Below are 18,517 nucleotides of genomic sequence, written 5' to 3'. Positions count from 1 at the left end.
AAGCAAAAAAAGCCGATTTTAATATTTAAAGCATTGTAGGTAAATCCCATGATGTGCTATTCAATTTATTATATTTCCAAAATTCTACTCCTCAGCGACCGGAATTATTTATTTCCATTATTTAATTTTGCAATAATCTTATATCATTTTAATTGTCCAACGAAAATTGAAAAGATTAGTTTAATTGATCAAGTGGAAATGTGTCTTACATGAACGCAATCGAAATTTAAAATATAGCAATACCTACCTTTTCCTAATGAAGTAATTTTTTTTTTGAAAGATTCCTAATGAAGTAGTTAAAATAGCAAATTAGGAAATTACATTACATCCGAGAATTTAGAAAATAGGAAAGAACTTGAGATATTATCACCGGTATAGAGAGAGAAGTTTTCAGAGAGAGAAACAGCGAAGGGTTTGCAACGGAAGCTGCTGATTTTCAAAAACCGCTCTCTTTCTCTCTCTCTCTCTACTTCTACTATTCCTAATACTTGTACTTATATAGCCGAAAACACCAATTACTGTGTGTTTTTTCCGCCTCTTGCTTGAAGTGAGCTACTACAGCTATATATATATGTATCGAGTCATCGAGGTTTCTATATAAGTCATCTAAATTTTGAGTTTAGACGAAAAGTAGAGAGCTCAGTGATAGAAGAGGGGAGAGTAAGGCAAAGCGTTGGCTTTGCGTTTGCGAGATACGCAGTGTGTTAGATCTGTTTGAGGCGAGGATGAGTGCGAGGAAGGGAAAGGGCGCCGCCGGCAATGTTGGCGGCCAGCAATCCATTCCGGCCAGCGCGCGGAAGTTGGTTCAAACCTTGAAGGAGATAGTTAACTGCACGGAGGCGGAGATCTATGCCGCTCTCAAGGAATGCAATATGGACCCTAACGACGCCTTCAATCTTCTTGTCTCTCAAGGTCTGTCTTTCCATCAATACTGAAAACCCTAATGATTTTAATTATACTTTTCGTGTTAGATTGATTTTATGGGTTTCCCACGCACACAACAGTAAAGTATACGCATGTCTTGATTGAAAATGAATTGTATTTTCTCTGCTCATTTCTTGATAACTTCTTGAGAATCTTGTAAAGAAAAGGGTATAGCTTCCAAGAAGCGTTTTCTTGTTTGGTGGGGAGTAAATGTTCTGGTAGTGGTGTTGTTTCCCAACAATGGCATGTCACGCACATCTGTTTTCCAAAGGAAAATTTATAGCTGAGGGCGAGTTCCTTTTTATCATTTTCCTACGTGAAGTAGGTTAATTGTAAGTTCTCTTTCTTGAGTAATTTAGTGTCTGGTACTGTGTAGTGTAGGGTTTGAATTCTGTTTTTCTCATCAGGCGGCATTTGGACTGTCATGCTCTTGCATGTTTTAATGCACATTTGTATGCTGTCCCAAGTCTTGTATTCAAGAAGGCATATAATGATTAACGATGGTGTCACTGTGTACTGCTTTAGTTTGTAGTTCTGACCCAATATATTGACTTCTCATAATATGTTTGGTTTGATAGTTTTTGTTGTTTGCAGCTGTAGATTAATAACCTAAATGATTTGTTAATAGTAATATTTATAAATTTAAGCTGATGTATTTGCTGTTATCTAGATCCTTTCCGCGAGGTGAAAAGTAAACGAGAAAAGAAAAAAGAGGTGCGTGATTCTCATCCATGCATATTTTTTCATGGGTTTATTTCATAGCTGGCTTCTTTCATATAGTAATCACTCTCATATAAAGTGGCTCAGATTGGGCGGAAGTTTGTTAAGTTTTGTTTGTTCTTTGCTCATCGGTACAATGAAACTTATGAAGGGGGCGCTTCTCTAGCTTCTGTTTGTCCCGTTTTAGTTTTGATTTAGCTTTAGACTGCTGACTGTAACATAATGTTCCTTTTGTGTTCTCACAGGGAAAAGACACTACTGAACCTAAGTCTCGTGGTGCTAATAATAATCCTGGTAGAACTGGCAAGACTGGTGCTGATCGCTTCCGTGGTGGCCCAACTCATAGTTCTTCTGGTACTCTTCATAACCTTTCAGTAAGATCTTTGAACATATATTTCAGCTTCCAGAGATCAAAATCTTTTATACCTTTCTGTCTTCATTTGCAGAGTCTGTTACATTGCCTGGAAAGACAACGTATAAGAAAGAAAGTGCTATTTCAGGAAATAACAGAAGAGTATCTGCAGGCCCCAGGTCTGTCCTGCTTGAACTTCTTGGATTTCTATTTTCTAATTTGAGGTTGCAGTTAACAAATTGATCTGTTGCTGGCAGTCAGGTTATTATTATTATTATTATTATTATTATTATTATTATTATTATTATTATTATTATTATTATTATTATTATTATTATTATTCTTTATCTGCTATATGCAAGCCCCTTTTTCTTTTGTGTGTAAGCACTCTTTCAATGTCCTTCAATTAATGCTTGATTTTTTTTTGGCTTGTTCTGCACAGAGATGTGAGCAGGTTTATCCAAATGCATGCATGGTGTACTGTGCTTCATCTTCTTCTATGTTTACTGTGAATGTGTTACACTTATTGACTTAGAAAGTGTATACGTGAATTCTGATTTAGTTGTTGCTTACTTGATTACATTCATACACCTTCAGACTTAAGGTTTTTTCTTTTTCTGGATGGCATGTTGCAGTGATGGTGCCACTGCTGAAAATAAAGGGTTCTCACTTGGTGCAACCGAGACTACTCCTTCCGGAGTACAGCCAGCTTCTGGATATCAATCTGCTGGGGTTGGGGCATCTGGACAGGTTTCCATGGCTGACATTGTAAAGATGGGCAGATCACTGAATAAAACATCAAATGCACCGGATGCATCTTCAGCCCAGGATATCCCAATTAGTGAAGAGTGGCCTACCATGGAGAAGCCACCTGCTACACAAGTGTCATCTGCACCATACTATGCTGTGGACTCTGAGCAGCATCCGGTACCACCTTCTGACAGTTTTAATCGGCAGTCTGAGGCAGAAGAGGTTCAAGGCGTAGAGGAAGAAGATGATAACACTGAAAAATCTGGAGCAAATGCCGTGGAATCTGATTCTATCTCAAGTAGTAAGTTTTTGGAAGATGATTCCAGAGGTGCATCTCTGTATGAAGATGATTTGTATAAAGAAATGGGTTCGTTTCATCATCAGGCTCCTCATGATTTCCATGAAGGTGACTGTTTTTACAATTACTAAGCTACAGATCACAACACAGCTACTTGTGGTATATAGCGAGTTAGAGTTGAACTTTGCACAATAGGAATTTCTTTGGGAGCTTTGTAACAATCCCAACATTTCTGTATGTTGTTGAGGTGGTAAAGTAATAAGTGGCAGTCTGATTCTTGCACAACGCTTGATCATGCAATTTGATTTTTCACTCACCTGGTCCAGTTAATGTTACTTTTCTGTTTTCATGAGTGGCTATACTTGAGTATCTAAGTCGTGTCTTGATCTTGCAGTTGAAGATATTGGTGCTTCAGTGTCAGGAGTCTCCAAAAACTTGCAACAGCTTACTGTGGAAAAGGACGATAGAGGATTGCCATCTGAAGGGGATAATACAACTTCTATGAAGATTCCGGATGGCTTGCGAATTCAAAATGTAGATTTTTCACACTTGAGCTTTGGTAGTTTTGGACTTGGCATGGGTGCTGTACTTTCTTCTGGCATTGTTAAATCTGAGCCTGTAGAAACTAACGTGGAAGAGAAACACAATGAAGCTGATATTCCATCTGTTCAGCACATGGACTCTAGGTATAGCCTTTAGTATATTGAGCAATGTAGTGTTTCTCTGTACTTTATTTTTCTCACATTTTAATTTTTAACTCAAGTCTCCATCTTCTACCATTACAGAAGCACTGATTATTATCTCGACGATTCTCTGAGAGATGCTTCCGATGGTGGTTTGTTCCATGGAAGCAGTGCTAGTTCAAGGGATTATGATCCATCTTCTGCTTCTAAACAAGAAGAGTTGAAGCCTGAAAATGCCGAAGGGGCCCATAGAAGTCAATTTGGTTTTCCCCCTTCCAACCCTGGCTTTAACTTTGACGGCACTGGCACACAACACATAAATGCCACTTTTGATGAAACGAGTTCCCATATGCAAAAGCTAGCTCCTTTTTCGGATGCTATGGTAAGATATCTTTCCCTTTCTCTTCAAGGAATGAGTTGGTTTTATCTGAGAGCTGTGTGTTCCAGTTGTGGGTTCCCTGAAGTAGAAAGTTTAAGATGCCTTCTAAAGATGAAAGTTACTTGAGCCATTTCTGGTATTGTTTTCTAGGCATTGTCTGAAAGCGGTAGGCGGTAGAACCCTTATTCATAGTAATAAAATTGAGAGTTAATGATTTTCCATGTGTTGTTTTAACTAATATAGTAAAATATCGTACAGCTCTACCATGACTGGAGCTGGTACTCTGCCTGCTGAAGTTCCTGATCCTGAATTATAGGTTTTAGTAAAACCTATTTTTTAACTGTGCTTAGAAGGTTGTGGTGTGTAATTAGTACCACCTATAATTATGGGGCTTGCCTGTTTTGCTCTAGCCCTTTATGTACTCTACCCTTTAATAGATTGCTGCATTTCAATATCAGTTACTTTGCTAATTTGTTGACTTCACGTGCGAGTATGCAATTGGACCTTAGCAATTTGCTTTATGTTAGATTTTATTGTACAAAACTGAAACATAAAGCATCATCTTCGATTACATAGTTGCTTATTTCTTTGTCAACAGCAATCACACTCAAATGCAGTACCAAGCACTTTGACCCCTGCTAATGTTCAGCCCACCAGAGAAAGTGATCTCCGGTACTCTCCTTTCCCTGTGAACCAATCAGTGTCTGACCAATTTGGAAACTCTTTTGCTTCAATTGGCGGTTCAGCGATTTCTATGTCGGAGGTACTTGTATGAACTAATCATTTATGATATTCTGTGGGAATGCCTTTTCTTATGTGGGATTTGGTGTAAACCGTTTGCTGCAAAAACTCATGAGCATCTTTTGGTGCAGTTTGAAATAACGACTTCATATGTTTAAAAATTGCTTTTATAATTATTATACAAACTATGTCCTGAGGTTTAGAAGATTTTTTTGTATTTCAAAATCTCTACAGCTGAATTCGTTACTGTGACTTTTTCAGGCATTGAGGATCTCGTTGTCACAGCCAGCTCAAGAAAGCCCTTCTGGGACGAGCGTCGCCACAGGACCTCCTCCTCCTCCTTCACACCTTGTACAACCGCAATATCCTCAGCCCCCTGTTGCTTTGGGACCATATGCGAACATGATTGGCTACCCGTTCTTACCTCAGAGCTATACATACCTGCCTTCTGCTTATCAGCAAACATTTGCAGGCAACAGCTCGTACCATCAATCTCTAGCAGCAGCATTAATTCCTCAGTATAAAAACAATATTTCTGCCAGTAGTATGCCTCAGTCCGCTGCCGGATATGGTGCTTTCGGAAGTAACGCAAATACCCCTGTGAATACACCCCCTGCTCCATCTGGAACGAATTTGAACTATGATAATGCCTTAAGAGAACAGTACAGGGACAACTTGGCCTCGCTTCAGCAGGTACGCTGTAGTTCCTAATCATGCAGATATAAACACTCTTAATGCCACCCTTGTTTGAAGCTGACTTGCCATTGTGTGCGTTTTTCAGAGCGAAAACTCAGCTATGTGGGTTCAGGGTCACAATTCTAGAACGATGTCCGCTGTTCCAGCCAGCTCGTACTACAATTACCATGGACAAAACCACCAGCAATCAGGTGGATTCAGACAAGCACAGCAGCAGCCATCACAGAGCTACGGGCAACCGGGGTACCCTGACTTCTACCAGTCTCAGAGAGGCGTATCACACGACCAGCAACAGCAGAATCCGGGACAGCCATCACAGCAAGAACTGCAGCAGCTTCAAGCACGGCAACAACACCAACTGCATCAATCACAGCAACAGCAGCTGCTTTATGCACAGCAGCAACAGCAGCAGCAGCAGCAGCAGCAGCAGCAGTCTCAGTTTTTCAGGGGAATGTAATGTGCGAGAAAAAAGTGGCCTTTCAAATGGAATGCATTTGAGCCTATGTGCCTATAGAGGCTGTATTCTGCCATACTTCTTGTCACTTGTGTTGATGTAGTAACGTAGGAACTCCAGTGCTAACTTTGTGTTAGTAGAAGACTTCTCTTTTTCTTTACCCACTTCCATTTTTTTAGTTGCATACCTTTTCTTCGAATCCCACTCAAATTGATATCTTCTATTGGGTTCAATCGATTTTAAATGTTCTCTATATATGATTGCACCAAACCATAGTAGCATTTTAAATTTTAAATATATACCCCAAATCAATATTTAAATTGATCAAGAGCTATTGAGCAATAAAATAATTAAAATAGAATTATACTTTTCTCAGATATTTGGGTTTTGTTCGATTTGATCCTGATTATTGTTCCAGGAACAAAAATCGAACCGGCCAAATTTGAATTTTGAAAAAAAGGATTTAAAAATCGATTCAAATTGAATGGAATTTGATGAATTGTTGTTTTTTAAAGGTAAAATTAACATAAATAAATTTGATCCGACGGTTTATACCAAATAAAGAAATTTTAGTTAAATGAGATGACACGTGGCCCTCTTTTGCATAACTTTACCACTCTTGGAACTCTCTCTCGCTTCACGTGTTGAAGCAAATCCTAGCGTGACTGAACTCGCCGAGGCGCCGACTGTTCTCGGCAACCCTCACTTTTCTCTCCGCCGATAAAGCTTCCGTGATCTCGGTAATTCTCCTACAATCATCTTCCCTTTTTCCGAGATTCAGGATTTCTCTAGTAATTCGTGAGAGAGAAATGAGGACGAGCTAGATTTCAGCTTGTGATGTTGCTTCTCGGAAGTAGGTAATTGTTGCATTTATTCGTAGTAGTGAACTTTTAGCTTCTGACATTCATACCCTCCGTGTTATTGAAGTAATTTGATTTTTATCATTTAAAGTTTTTTTTCAGCCTGTTGCTGAAATATTGAAAATTTATGCCTGTGTTGCAGTTTCTGGATGGTTTTTCTCCGTTAGATGTAATCGAGCGGACGTAAATTTGTGCATATTTATGCGTATAGGGGAATTATTAGGTAGGAGCGTTTGAGAGCCTCATAAACTGTAAGTTTGGATCGCATGAGTGCAATGAATGAGGATCAAAATGGTAAAACAAAGACGGTAGAAAATCATAGAGTTCACAGCAGTAAGGATGTCATGTCTGGGAATCAATTATGGACTGATGGACTTATTTGCGCTTTTGAGTTCATCCGACCGGCTAAAAGACCGGTCGCCCCGAAATCCACTTCAAGTATCAAACCATCTCGTAGATTAGATGATTTTAGTGTGAAGGGCCAAATGCACTATGATGGACGAACAGAGTCGAAACCCCAGATTTCTCTTCTGGAATCTGAGCCCCTTCTTGAACTGGAGGGTCAAACAGCTGGCTCTTCTAACTTGGATGGCCAGAAATCTCAATCAGGCAGAGTGCATACCGATGAAAGGTGTGAAAGGAGTTGTTGGGTTCCGATTGGATGGGCTAGGATTTCAGAACTCGTCCGAACAGTCCAAGCTGATGCAGAATGGGCCACTCAACATTTTGAATTTGTGGATGGTGAGGATGACATTACTGTTGCTGACTTAGCTGCTCCATACTGGGAAAGGCCGGTTGGGCCTACGTGGTGGTGCCACCTTTCTGCCGGCCATCCTAATATCGAAGCGTGGCTTAACACCGCCCAGTGGTTGCACCCTGCCATTAGAACTGCTTTGAGAGATGAGAGCAGATTGATAAGCGAACGAATGAAACACCTCTTGTATGAGGTATATGGAATAGTGTACTATTACAATGCGGCCAAGTTGTACTCTTCAAACGAAATAGAAGAGTACAGAGTTGTGCTCTTATATACCTTTAAGTGACACTTAGTTTTCTACATCACCTGCAATGCTTGTTTTGTTTACAGGTACCTGTAAGGGTTGCTGGAGGTTTACTGTTTGAGCTTTTGGGACAGTCTGCTGGTGATCCCTTTGTTGAAGAAGATGACATTCCTGTTGTTCTTCGTTCATGGCAAGCTCAGTACTACCTTGTCACTGTTCTACATGTTAAAGGATCTGCTTCGAGAATTAATGTGTTGGGCATTACAGAAGTTCAGGTGTGTTTTTTTCTAATACATCATCCTTTTCAGTGTTTGACATTTAGTTTACGAATATATATTGTGGTTGATTCTGCAGAAAGTTTTGTTGAAATTGTTGCTTTCCCTATCTAGGAACTTCTTCTTGGTGGTGGTTATAATACTCCAAGGACAGCACATGAAATTATAGCAAGTTTAGCTAGCCGCCTAGCACGGTGGGATGACAGGTGAGACTACCTGGCTTCTCGATTATAGTGGATATGCAACAAAATGTTATTGTGACTATATTTTTGCCCCTTTGTGGAAAGGTATCTTACATGAGCGCTCACAAGTTCTATATAAGAAAAAAAAAAAAAAGGTCACCATCTTGTGCTGGCCAAAGTGGTTCAGTGTTTGCATTTACTTCAGTTGACACGAAAGGAGATAATAGAACATTCAGTGCATTATAAATATCATGAAAATCATGTATGCAATAAAATTTTAGTAATTTAAGGTTGTCTCAACTAGAGGCTTTACAAGCTTGAGCAATATTATAGCAATGGTGGAGCCATAAGCCTCCCCAACAATGTTGCAATGATCAGTTATATGACTATGCAACCTGTTTTGTTCTTTAACTCAAGGCTATTCCGGAAGTCCATTTTTGGGGCAGCAGATGAAGTGGAACTGAAGTTCGTGAATAGGTACTATAAGCTAAATTAACCAACTTTTGATTCAATTATTTGCACTTCTCTCTCTCTCACCATATGAGTATCTCTCCCTCACCGACAGGAGAACCCGTGAAGATTTAAATCTCCTTGGGGCGATACTCAACCAAGAAATAAGAAGGTTATCAAGACAGGTACATATACACGCTATAGTATTCCAATGCATTTTAAATACGAATTTCATTCACATTTACTACAACTCTTTGTTTGTATGGAGCACGATCTGCACCAGTAGCACATAATATTTTAATTTCCACGTGCTTCACTTTTATTGTAAATTCAACTTTGAGCTTTCAAATCACTTATGTCATTGTTTTTTTAATCTTGTTTACTGATTCCTGGTAAATTGCAGGTTATTAGAGTGAAATGGTCTCTCCATGCAAGAGAAGAGATAGTTTTTGAACTCCTCCAGCATTTGAGGGGAAATTTGACAAGAAGTCTGCTGGAAGGGATAAGAAAGAGTACTAGGGAAATGATTGAAGAGCAAGAAGCAGTTCGTGGCCGCCTGTTTACCATCCAAGATGTCATGCAAAGCACACTCCGCGCATGGTTGCAGGTTTGTTTTACTTTGAGATATATTAGACGCCTATGCGATCTGATTGCCTGAAATTTATGATTTTATACACAATTCTGTGGGTTTTTTTTCTTTCTCGTGTCAGTTTAATGTGTAACATCAAACTAGTGAACCAGTGAACAATGCCTCCGAAAACTTGTGTTGATCTAGCGATAGGTGGTTAATGCCCAAAACCTGAGGTCCTTGGTTGAGTCATATATCTTTTTCTCAATAGTCAGAAAACTTTCAATCACTTAGGAAAGACTTTCTACTTACTTCTAATCCCTACCATTATTTTTCTTCTTGATGAATGCAACGATGTTTGTATGTGCTTCAATTGCAGGATAGGAGCCTTACGGTCACTCACAATCTAGCAGTTTTCGGAGGATGCGGCCTTGTTCTCTCCATCATCACCGGGTTGTTTGGGATCAATGTGGACGGGATCCCGGGTGCAGAAGGCACACCGTACGCATTTGCTCTATTTGCAGGACTCCTCTTCTTCATAGGCGCAGTGCTAATCGCAGTCGGGTTGATCTACCTCGGGTTAAAGAAACCCATAAGAGAAGAGGACGTTGAAGTGAGGAAGTTGGAATTGGAGCATTTAGTGAAGGCGTTCCAGCATGAGGCAGAGACACATGCCCAAGTCCATAACCCTGTCTCTCGGCATAATTTGCCCCCAACAGCTGGAGATAAGTTCCAATACGATGCGGACTACGTTCTTATCACCTAACGTACCAACCACATGTAATTCGACACTAACAAATCCAACTATCGTTGAAGAATATTTGCTCTATTTACGTTTTTTGTATAACATTTCGACTTAGAGGTGAACGGAAACAAATCAGATCAATTCACACATCGTTTGTAAAGTCACGAGTAGTCAAAAGCCGTAATCTGAATGATATTGAGAAGTGAAAATGGAAGAAAAATAAAATCCGAAGCAACATTTCACCAAACTGTAGTAACTACATTATGTCAAGTCTTCTGCAGCATAACCTTTGTTGTCATATTTTGAACTAGAAATCCTACACATCATCACTGTAAAAGGGATCTCACGAGATGTTCGCGTGCAGTTGTCAATGCCTGACTAATAGTCTGCATAAGAAGAAACTACAATCAGAAATCGAGCAAATACGAGATGATTCAGTCCATACACATACATGATTCCAGAGGCAAGTATCCTTGAAACCAAATAACGACATACCTGCTCAGATAGTGGTGCTCCAGAATCGATACTATGAGTTGAAACTTTACTTGCAATGCTGTTTGCATCAGTTTCCAGAATAATGCTACACATGGAAAAAGAGGGGCGACATGGAAACGTCAAGAAAGTTGCACTTTATGGTTAAGAACTTAATGCTTGTTGCTACAACCTAACTATGTATCTTATAGGACAATATTATGAATCACTAACTGATTTCTGAGACCAAGGAGGAAAAACAGGATGATGCCTACCCGCCATCAACAATTTCATCAATGCATAACAGAATGAGGTCCAGATTTTCGAGTGCCTCCCTCTTGTCAACATTGTCCCTGGAAGAAAAATATAGCAATGTCGAGCAAAGAGTACTTGAAGCACAGAATACAACTGGTGAACAGCCATAGAGGAAAATAAGAGGCCAAGCTAACTACCTGAGTAGAATAGCAACAGCATCAAAAAATCCCTGAAGAACAGAGGCTAAGATAACTTCATTTTCATCTTCACCTCCGGTAACAAAAAAGTGCAGGTCTTGAACAAACTTGTATACAATGATGTTGTTCTCAAACATAGTTATCTCCGCTGGGAATATTTCAACAAGGAAAAGCAAAGGCTGACTTTAGTATTAGAAGCTATGTAGCCTTGGCACATATAAAAATAATTTACAGAATTTCATTAAGCATTAAAGTTCTGGTTCAAGCAAATTTGGAAATACTGCCACAGCTAGTCAAGGAATCTTTCTGTTTGCAACGATATAATAAGTGAAGCATGCATGTATTACACTATTAGGAAGAGAAACTGCAACAGCTCTAATAATCAGACCATGATACGTAAGAGCATTTCAAAGGTCACACTACAAGCTAATCTAGATATAGTACCGTAGATCAGCTGAGTTTTCCTACTATGCAAGTGGTACTTAGTTATTGAACAGAATTGTAAAATAACACAAAATTGTACAAAAACTTAAAAATCAGAGAGCACCTTCAGTTCGGGCATTTGTCTTCTGAGTCTTGGTAAATACAGCCTTCTCAAAATTTTCCTTCGCTTTGTTAGTAGGCCAGTCATCTGAATAGAACTTGCTCGCAACACGGTTCCCTTCTGAATCAAGAAGGAGAATGTTCTTCACAGAAGGGCAGAACTCCTGTTCAGGGAAAGGCAACCTACTAAATATTACAAGAAACTAAGCAACACAGGAGTAAGGATCAACCCACATCCTCTATATGAGGTGATTGTTTCAGTCATATGAGGAAATCTGACAAACAATAAACTAACACAGAAGGAAAACTACATGGCGCATGTCGTCATGTTTAGATCTAAGTTATGTTCAAAATTTTCCTTTCTAACAAAAAAAAACAGGTGCTCAACCTGATCTAGTAGAGCAGTAATAGGGATAAAGTGTAAGATACACGAAAAACTATTTGATCACTAGTCACTAGTTTTCATGCTTTCTTATTTTGATCTATTTTTCTTATGCAATTTGAATTCAGAAGCTGTGCATTTACTTCCGTTGTCAATAAGTAAAGCGAGTGCCAAGTAGAGGAATGTTAGTACAGCAAATGAAAATTTTCATTTCTCAAGATACTCCATTATTATCGATAATCATTTACAAATGCTTCACAGATCTGCAAATACGCCTCCATTCTATAGCATTTCAACAAAGGATTCAGTGAAAACCAAATAATTATTCCCCAAAATTGCTCATCAATATAACGAAATCATTAGCTAGTTTATTTGATGAGCGTCATTTGAACAATTCAAACTAAGAATCATAGAATCGACGACTCTGGTGAGTATAACTTGAACAAATAGGGTTCAATCTATCACAAAATGAATTCATCGGTTTAGTGAGTGTGTGTGTGTTAGAGCGAGAGAGAGAGAGAGAGAGAGAGAGAGAGAGAGAGAGAGAGAGAGAGAGAGAGAGAGAGAGAGACCATTGCTGAGGGGAGAAGGTTTTGCGGTGTGGTCGCGCAGATCGTGGGGAGGAGCTCAGCCTTGAACGAGTTTCAGAAACGAGTCTCCTTTTACTTTCAACAGTAGAATAAAATTTCACTTTTGTTTCTGTGAAGGGCGAAAAATAGGGACAAAAGGCAATATTTTGCAATTAAGGGTGGCAAATCGGGTGGATTTTATTTATTCATTTATTTTGCCGAATCGGATGGGGTTTGCATTCACTGATTTATGTGAGAACTTATTATTATTAATTATTATTAGTATTATTATTCCCAACTCAAAATAAATAAATAGAGATGTTTAATAAATCACGATATTTTGGAGACTTTAATTCAAACACCACATGTTATGATAATAAAATGAACGAATGACGTTTAAAATTTAGTTTTACTGGGTTTCAAAAAAAATAGAATAGTTTTACTATTAAACACTGATATTCATCTTATTGTTAGACAAACTACATAATTATGACAACTATTTCATTATGTTAACTGTTTTATTTATATTATCATGTTAATTGCTTTGTTATTTTATTAAGTTTTAATAATTTAGGGGTTTTGGAGCTTAGCTCTCACATTAATATAATGATTTTTAAGATATAGAGTTAGCTAGCATAATCTTTCAACACTTTACACCTGAACCAAAAAGATGAATGTAGCTTTAGCCTAGATTTACTTATAAATAGATGAGTTGTTTATATATCCGTGTCGAAAAGAAACGAGTCATGAATATTGAGACGAATGAAATATTTTATTTTGAGAATAAGTTTGTAAATTATATATTACACTATACTTATAAGAATATATTAATTCATTAGATTTTACACTAAATCTATTTGACATATATCTAGATCTCATGCTATCATTATTTTAATTTTTCATTCTTGAAATCAAATCTATTTACAATCATTCAATAAAAAACATGAATTCATTAACTATAACTAATTAAACTAAATTTTCATCGCGACTAGGGATGGTACGGTACGGTATACCTTATTAAATCGATCATACCTTATACCTTACCTTTACCTCCGGTATGGAGAAAATTCATACATTTACCTTACCTTTACCTACGGTATACCTTAGTTCGGTATACCTTAAGTACGGTATGGAGAATATACAAAACCTTTACCGTACCTTCATTTCGGTATACCTTACCGAATTTCGGTATACCGTACTTTCACGGTATACCGCACTTTAACGGTATACCAAAACAATCGGTATTACCGAAATCGATAAAATTCAATATAGTAAAAAATTGATAATTTATTTATTTAAAACATGTTTAGATAATGAATAATATTTAACAAATATAAAAATGACATAATAATTAAAATATATCACAAATAAACAAAAAGTAATATATAGTAAATTATATAGATGTTATAAGTTACATATAATTTATATGTTAGACGTAATATTATTTATAATATAATACTAATATTATAACTATGCTATTATATATGATGTAACTAGTATAAGTTAGATGTATAATCTATTGTAAAATAATAATTTTAGTTATATATTATAACTATACTATAATACCAAAATAAACAATTTTATTTTATTGTATGACTTATACTATATACTATATTTTATTTGTTTTTGTATCATTTGATGATATTTATAAATTTATAAGTTATATAGTATATACTATATAGTATATGTTATAAGTTACATGAGATTTAAAAGTTAGATGTAATCTAAGTTATAATATAATATCAATATTAATTATAACTATGCTATTATATACATAGATGTTACACGTCAGATGTATGATTTATTGTAGAACAATAATCTTAGTTATATAATATAGAATATTATATTATAATTATGTTATGATATCAATATAAATAATTCAGTTATATTAAATTATATATATAACTTACATACTATATTATATTTTATTCACTTTTCATCATTTGATGATATTTATATTCGCATACTTGTATGCATTCATGTAATATATAGTAAATTATATAAATGTTATAAGTTACATATAATTTATATGTTAGACGTAATATTATTTATAATATAATACTAATATTATAACTATGCTATTATAAATGTAACTATTATTAGTTAGATGTATAATCTATTGTAAAACAATAATTTTAGTTATATCTTATAACTATACTATAATATCAAAATAAACAATTTTATTTTATTGTATGACTTATACTATATACTATATTTTATTTGTTTTTGTATCATTTGATGATATTTATAAATTCATGCACAATTGTATATATTCACATAATATAGATTATATACATCATTTTATAAAATTTCTAAATATTTTTAAAAATATAAACATAAAAATATATATTATATATTTTAAAACTATAGATTATACCCCTATCTGGAAAAATATACTACTACCTAAATTTCTACGTTTCTACCTTATCAAAAAAATACCTTAAATTCGTATTTACGTACGGTATGGTACGGTTAACAGTTTTCGGATATTTTCCATAATCATTAAAAATATATTTGTTTTTCGCTTCACTTTTCTACTTAAAAAAAAGAACAACAATATATTAATTCATTAAACATACATTAAAAATCTATCTTTGATTTTATATTAACCATGACAATAATAATTTTTCATTTTTATTATACAATTAATTATTATGTATTATGAGATTTAGTACAATAATTAAACTCTAATAATTCATGAATTATATGCAATGCACACCCTCTCTACTTCAAAAAAATAATGTATTTCACTTAGACCAATAATCAATAAAGTTTTACTCTAAAAAAAATAAAAATCAATAAAGTGTACAACGTAAACTCTTCCTACTCTTCCTGCTAGTAAATACTACTCCCTCCGTCCGCAATATCGTTTCCACATTTGCCATTTCGGTCCGTCCGCGATATCGTTTCCACTTCCATTTATAGAAGTAGGGTCCACAAACTTCCACTCACAACAATTGTGGGACCCAAACTCCACTCACTACATATCCACTACTATCCACCACTTTTCTTAAAACCCGCGCCGTCCACAATGTGGAAACGATATCACGGACGGAGGGAGTATGTGCTATTACTTAATGGGGAAGCAAAGGAGTACAGTATCTATAAATTGTAAAATACAATAAAATAACTTCAATAAAAACACCTCTTCAAAAAAAAAAAACTTCAATAAAAATACAAGAAATCTGGAAGAAAAAAATAATCAAAAGTTGACACAAATTGAAAAGTTTCAATTCTGTTTTTCTTGCAAACATGCTGTATATATAACCGAGATAACACTGTCTGAAAATAAGCACCCCTTATTCTGTCAACCTATATAATTCAGAATAGCACATTTGTTGGTTTTGTGGTTGCAAGCTCTCACACTTCCAGTCTTTGTAGATATACAAGTTCTAATCTATCAGAAATGCACCTTGTACACTACCAACTAGTACAATTGCTCCAACAATCGCCTTATCTCGTTGCCTGAATCTACGATGAATTTGCTGACAAATCGAACTGTCTGCTGTATATCTAATCAGAACAAAAGAGGAGAGAAAGAGAGGTGTACAGTTGATTTGCTTGCGCAATCACTGAAGCCTCGAGGAAGGTTTCAACATCCGGAGACGAAGTCAAAAAGATGGCACGGAGAACCTGCAGAGCAAGCGAATATGAGCAGACGAACGTGTAGGATGAAACGAGGGAAAAATTAAGTATAAGATCATAGTTTGTGGTTCCTTCCTATGAGATCTTGTGTACAAGTTCAATGAATAGGGAATCACATTATATAAATAAATATTGTAAATGCATCTTTAAACCAGACTACTGTGTAAAAGGATAGGATGTTCAAATCAGACCACATATACTACATTTCCAAGAAAGGATCTTGTTGATGTAGTAACAAAGTTGTGAAGCACAAATCTATTCCAATCCAAGTTCACTTCATCATGGGCAAACATTTTCATCTTCCAACCAAGAGCATTACATACCATACCAACGCTTCGTTCAAACTTCAAGAAATCAATATGTTTCCATCTCCAAAATCAATTAAACAACACGCGAAATTCTCAAGCACAGAGCACACTGTCTAGCAACTACAAATGCAGAATTTACCTGAACTAGAGAGCATCAAAACACTAGAAACAATCATGTAACACAATGCACCTCACAGTCACAGCAAAATCAAAGTTGGTAAGAATTTACAGATGAACATCATTGCAAGTTTTACCCTCAACAAACATCCATAAACAAATCTTGTATCTGAAGAGTTGTACACCCAATTTCCAACACAGTCACAGACAACTAAAAGCAGGCATTGATTGAAGTAATCATAAACAACCAACTCAAACAATCACTTGACTAAAAAGGTAGTATAATATACCATTAGTTAAGAAAGTACCTTATTTGGAGCTTGATCTAGTCAATGGCTTCTGCAAGAGGGCAGTCAAATAAACCTCACCATTCTTGATCCCACTAGCATCACCCTTGTTAGCCACAGCCCACTTCACCTTCTTGTACCCCAATTTCCCGATCAACGGCGTGTAAACCTTCTCAAGATCCAATTTTTTACTGAAAAAATGGTCCAACAACAAGTAACCCCCACCTCTCAACACTCTATCCACATCAAAAAACAAGAACTCCATCGCCGTCACCGGTATCCACCGGTTCACGGCGTGGCCGCAGCGCACGAGATCCAGGGTCCCATCAAACACCGGCAGCCGCTGCTGCAGCGGCGCATGAAGCGGCACCAGCCCCCTAACCGCCACCGCCTCATTGTACGGCGCGCCGAGATTCATGGTGGTGGTCACCACGGTCACATTCTGCAGCTTCATCTGAGCTGCGAAGGTTCCGGTTCCGCCGCCGATGTCGAGCCCTAGCCTGATTACGCTCTTGGCGGATTTCGCCAGCTGCAGGAGCTGAGAAATTGGGAGATCCAGATCCGTTCTGTAAGTTAAATACCTCGATTTCTCGACCCGCATGTCGAATCCCATCTCCGGTTTGAGGCCCGCGAAGCAGGAGAAGGTCTTGCAGGTGTGGTGGTTGAGTAGGGCGGTTTTCTCGGGGAGGGGGGAGAAGGGATCGGCGGGGAGGGGGGTCGCGGGGGCGGGAGGGGTTGGGGAGAAGCAGCGGCGGCGGGGGAGGGGGTGGCAGCCCCTGAGGATGAGATCCTCGGCTAAGGGGGCGTCGCGGGGGCAGGGGGCGAAGGGGGTGTAGTTCATGTAGCTGTGGAGGAGGATTGGGTTGTCCCTGCAGGAGGAGCCGATGGGGGCGAAGTGGGTGTAGAGGAGTAGATCGGAGGGGGCGGGGGCGGCGGCGGCGGCGGAGGGGGGTTTCTTGGAGGGGCTGAGGGAGGTGAGGTGGTTGATGGTGGCGCGGATGGTGGAGAGCTGGTGGATGAGGTGGTCGGGGACGGGGGGAGGGGCGGGGGGCTTGGACTGGATGGTGGAGGAGAGGTGGTAGAGGGAGAGGATGTTGGTGGCCACCATGGCCAGGAGGAGGAGCAGGTTCAGGCCCATCGTGAAACCCATTCTTCTTCTTCTTCTCCTCCTTTGCTTGATCTGCTGCTTCGCTTCTTAGTTCTTGCTCGCGAGAGTGAGACTGTGATGTATACAATTTTAGTAGAGTGATGTGAACGTTGCCGTAAGTAGATGATTTCCAATTTTTGGGAATATTGCGTCTTTATCTATGTTCTTGACTTTCACGTGGGAATCTTTATCCTTTTTTTCTAGAGCTTGCTGAATCTCCTGTTGATGAAATTACTGATTTGCCCTTGTATATTACTGTTACTACTCTTTTTAGACAATGATGAGAAAATGTGTTGGCTTTTTAAAGAGGGGTAACTACAATGCAATTAGTTCCATTTTAAAATAATGCAATTAGTTCCATTTTAAAATGATGAGATTCATGTTTGCTATATATTTGGCTAAAAACTTGTATAATTAAGGCCATCTCAAGTGAGTAGATTCTTTTGTCAAAGGAGTGAGTAAGTTTTTCTATTAATTTAAATAAGTTCTATTAAATTTAATTCATTTACGTATTTATG

The 18,517-nt window shown here is 37.6% G+C and overlaps 5 protein-coding genes across 9 annotated transcripts in view; 2 read left to right on the top strand and 3 right to left on the bottom strand.

Moving 5' to 3' along the window:
• Window positions 1–18,517, bottom strand: part of LOC130985259 (uncharacterized) — a 920,555-nt gene that overhangs the window by 674,526 nt on the left and 227,512 nt on the right. The window lies entirely within an intron of this gene.
• LOC130985235 (protein SCD5-like) lies at window positions 332–6,157 on the top strand. 2 transcript variants are annotated; one of them, XM_057908079.1, is made up of 10 exons: window positions 332–912; window positions 1,595–1,638; window positions 1,890–1,998; window positions 2,091–2,175; window positions 2,632–3,047; window positions 3,439–3,730; window positions 3,830–4,109; window positions 4,705–4,869; window positions 5,109–5,540; window positions 5,629–6,157. In XM_057908079.1, exons 1-10 carry the CDS (start codon window positions 726–728, stop codon window positions 5,998–6,000), a joined length of 2,382 nt encoding a protein of 793 aa, XP_057764062.1. In that variant the 5' UTR covers window positions 332–725; the 3' UTR covers window positions 6,001–6,157. The 2 variants fall into 2 exon arrangements, with proteins under 2 accessions (XP_057764062.1, XP_057764061.1); XM_057908078.1 differs by having other exon boundaries at window positions 2,632–3,152.
• On the top strand, window positions 6,385–10,238 carry LOC130985254 (uncharacterized). Of its 3 annotated transcripts, none has more exons than XM_057908122.1 (8): window positions 6,385–6,737; window positions 7,000–7,804; window positions 7,945–8,133; window positions 8,248–8,339; window positions 8,733–8,792; window positions 8,881–8,950; window positions 9,169–9,372; window positions 9,713–10,238. In XM_057908122.1, exons 2-8 carry the CDS (start codon window positions 7,124–7,126, stop codon window positions 10,097–10,099), a joined length of 1,683 nt encoding a protein of 560 aa, XP_057764105.1. In that variant the 5' UTR covers window positions 6,385–6,737; window positions 7,000–7,123; the 3' UTR covers window positions 10,100–10,238. The 3 variants fall into 3 exon arrangements, with proteins under 3 accessions (XP_057764105.1, XP_057764106.1, XP_057764104.1); XM_057908123.1 differs by having other exon boundaries at window positions 6,601–6,850; XM_057908121.1 differs by having other exon boundaries at window positions 6,602–6,854.
• Window positions 10,197–12,710, bottom strand: LOC130985334 (coatomer subunit zeta-1-like). The gene is made up of 6 exons (XM_057908267.1): window positions 12,499–12,710; window positions 11,549–11,708; window positions 11,002–11,149; window positions 10,825–10,902; window positions 10,574–10,658; window positions 10,197–10,464 (listed from the first exon to the last, which is right to left on the bottom strand). Exons 1-6 carry the CDS (start codon window positions 12,499–12,501, stop codon window positions 10,405–10,407), a joined length of 534 nt encoding a protein of 177 aa, XP_057764250.1. The 5' UTR covers window positions 12,502–12,710; the 3' UTR covers window positions 10,197–10,404.
• Window positions 15,648–18,154, bottom strand: LOC130985279 (probable methyltransferase At1g29790). Its single transcript, XM_057908181.1, has 2 exons — window positions 16,874–18,154; window positions 15,648–16,128 (listed from the first exon to the last, which is right to left on the bottom strand). Exon 1 carries the CDS (start codon window positions 18,000–18,002, stop codon window positions 16,875–16,877), a length of 1,128 nt encoding a protein of 375 aa, XP_057764164.1. The 5' UTR covers window positions 18,003–18,154; the 3' UTR covers window positions 15,648–16,128; window position 16,874.

Source organism: Salvia miltiorrhiza, chromosome 5 (genome assembly GCF_028751815.1).
Source record: "Salvia miltiorrhiza cultivar Shanhuang (shh) chromosome 5, IMPLAD_Smil_shh, whole genome shotgun sequence".
NCBI lineage: Eukaryota > Viridiplantae > Streptophyta > Magnoliopsida > Lamiales > Lamiaceae > Salvia > Salvia miltiorrhiza.
Note: the sequence above shows the minus strand (reverse complement) of the source record. Positions and strands in the feature narration are given on the sequence as shown.